A 1949-nucleotide genomic window follows, 5' to 3' on the forward strand; every position below is an offset into this window, starting at 1 on the left:
CAGTCACTCAGAAACTTGCACTACAGTAAATTAAAAAAGAAAATCATGATTACCAGGACTTGTTTTACACCTAGAAACACCGAGATTTAAAACTCTTTATCTTATCTAAGACTGATTTTCGGACGTGAATGAATGAACTTGCTGCACTGACACCGTGCTCACATGTTCATGCTATCACAACCCGCTCTCCGAATTCATGACGGGTACATAGACAAGTTTTCTCTCTAGGTTTTTTACCTCTATGAATCCAAACATACATACTATACATACTATAGATTTAATATTTATTAAATATTTGATTGCTTCATAATTATTCTTAATAGTTGATATTTATCTCTAGATTTATTCAAAAGGCTCCATAATCTTTTCCTCATATTATCTAATATAATCTTAAGATCGAATTGAATGAATTGAATATTGCTCAATATTAGACTGACAATGATGCGGGAAAAGAAATCCTGGATGATGTGGTATTTTTATGATTTAATTTAGATCAATTACTTTATTGTGCTGTATTTTATTTAACATGCTCAAAATTTGAAAATTTTTGTAAGAACGCATTTTTCTAAGAAGTCAAATATTGCTTGGAAGTGTTTTCTTTGAACTTATTTTCTTTTTTTCTTCGGTGATAATCTTTAAAGCTGTAAATTTAATTTCTTGATATATAGTAAGCTTAGCCATGAAATCGTGGAAACTAAATGAATAAACAAATCGAAGAAGATGAAAAGATTTGTGAAAGTTAAAGGATTTCATAATAAATAATCTCTTGAGACACTGCTTACAATCTGTACATGATATGTAAAGTATGCTACAAAATTGTTTTCTCTAATATATGTTAATCTGTCCCTTTTATGACGCATTTAAGCGAGAAGTGAGATCGATGAAGATGTCTTCCCGACAAGGAATTGTGAGACCACCCATTTGATGATCAAATCCAAATTCCTCTTCAGCTTTACTTAGCAGCTCTTGAAATGAAGGCTGGTTCAAGTGTGATACTGGAATCACAAATCTTTTCTTCTCTTCTTCTCCAACATATACTGCAATATAGCCTTTTCGAACATCCCTAGCTGGAGATGATCCTCGAAGAAGATTTTGCTTAGCTTGAAGAATACGAGGCAAGCGAATAGCCACCATTTTGCTTGGAGGTAAATGTAAGAACAACAAGAAGATTGTTAGGATTTTAGTAAAGAACAGAAAACTCTGATTCTTGATGACAATGTGAAGGCTTGAGTTGGATTGACAAGGTAATTGTGTGCTGTATATATAGAGGAAAGATCACAAAAACAAAAGAAGAGCACCATTGTGGATAATGGATCTACTGGTATGGTCATTCGGATGGGGTCTAATGAGAGACATGAAGTAGTGAAGGATCACATGGTATTGTCTCAAAAGCAAGACTGATAACATAATGTCCCCAGCATTTTTTGAGAAAAACAATCTACTCAGGACCCACTTGAAATTCAAGGAGTCAGCAATTATGAAGTCTATCTTAAGTTGTGACCACTTGAACACTGCAGACAACCTTGAGACATCTACCCTCTTGAATTAGAGTTCCACGATATAGAAAGATCATTTCTGTGGACGACCTCTTAGAGTTCAGGGCATGCTTCAGACGTCTAACTTCTTTTTTTTTTTGTAATGATGGGTGGGAGGTCTAATGGACCACATTTATCTTGTAAATTATAAGCTTTTCTAAATCAGCAGTATGAACATGGATTATCAGCATTTATTGCTCTAGCAATATATTCCAACATGAATCACCAGGAAAAGTAAAAGGGACAAAACTTGCTAGACAAAACCATGTGAAGTGCATATGAAGTGCGTGGCACTGCTTCACCCTTTTTAGAACCTATCCTGCATTTCAGAATATCTTGATGCAACTGCAAATGACGAAGTTAATGTCGGTAATTGTTTCCAGCCATTGAATTTGAAATGTGGGTGCCACCAGG

At 34.6% G+C, this 1949-nt stretch overlaps 1 protein-coding gene across 1 annotated transcript; it reads right to left on the reverse strand.

Moving 5' to 3' along the window:
- Positions 1-729: 729 nt before the first annotated feature.
- LOC127905200 (auxin-responsive protein SAUR24-like) lies at positions 730-1152 on the reverse strand. Its single transcript, XM_052452134.1, has one exon. It carries the CDS (start codon positions 1132-1134, stop codon positions 850-852), a length of 285 nt encoding a protein of 94 aa, XP_052308094.1. The 5' UTR covers positions 1135-1152; the 3' UTR covers positions 730-849.
- Between the last annotated feature and the right edge of the window lie 797 nt (positions 1153-1949).

This window comes from Populus trichocarpa, chromosome 4 (genome assembly GCF_000002775.5).
Source record: "Populus trichocarpa isolate Nisqually-1 chromosome 4, P.trichocarpa_v4.1, whole genome shotgun sequence".
NCBI lineage: Eukaryota > Viridiplantae > Streptophyta > Magnoliopsida > Malpighiales > Salicaceae > Populus > Populus trichocarpa.

Coding starts and splice junctions, on each gene's coding strand:
- LOC127905200 (XM_052452134.1), bottom strand. CDS start 1,134: ATGGTGGCTATTCGCTTGCCTCGTATTCTTCAAGCTAAGCAAAATCTT.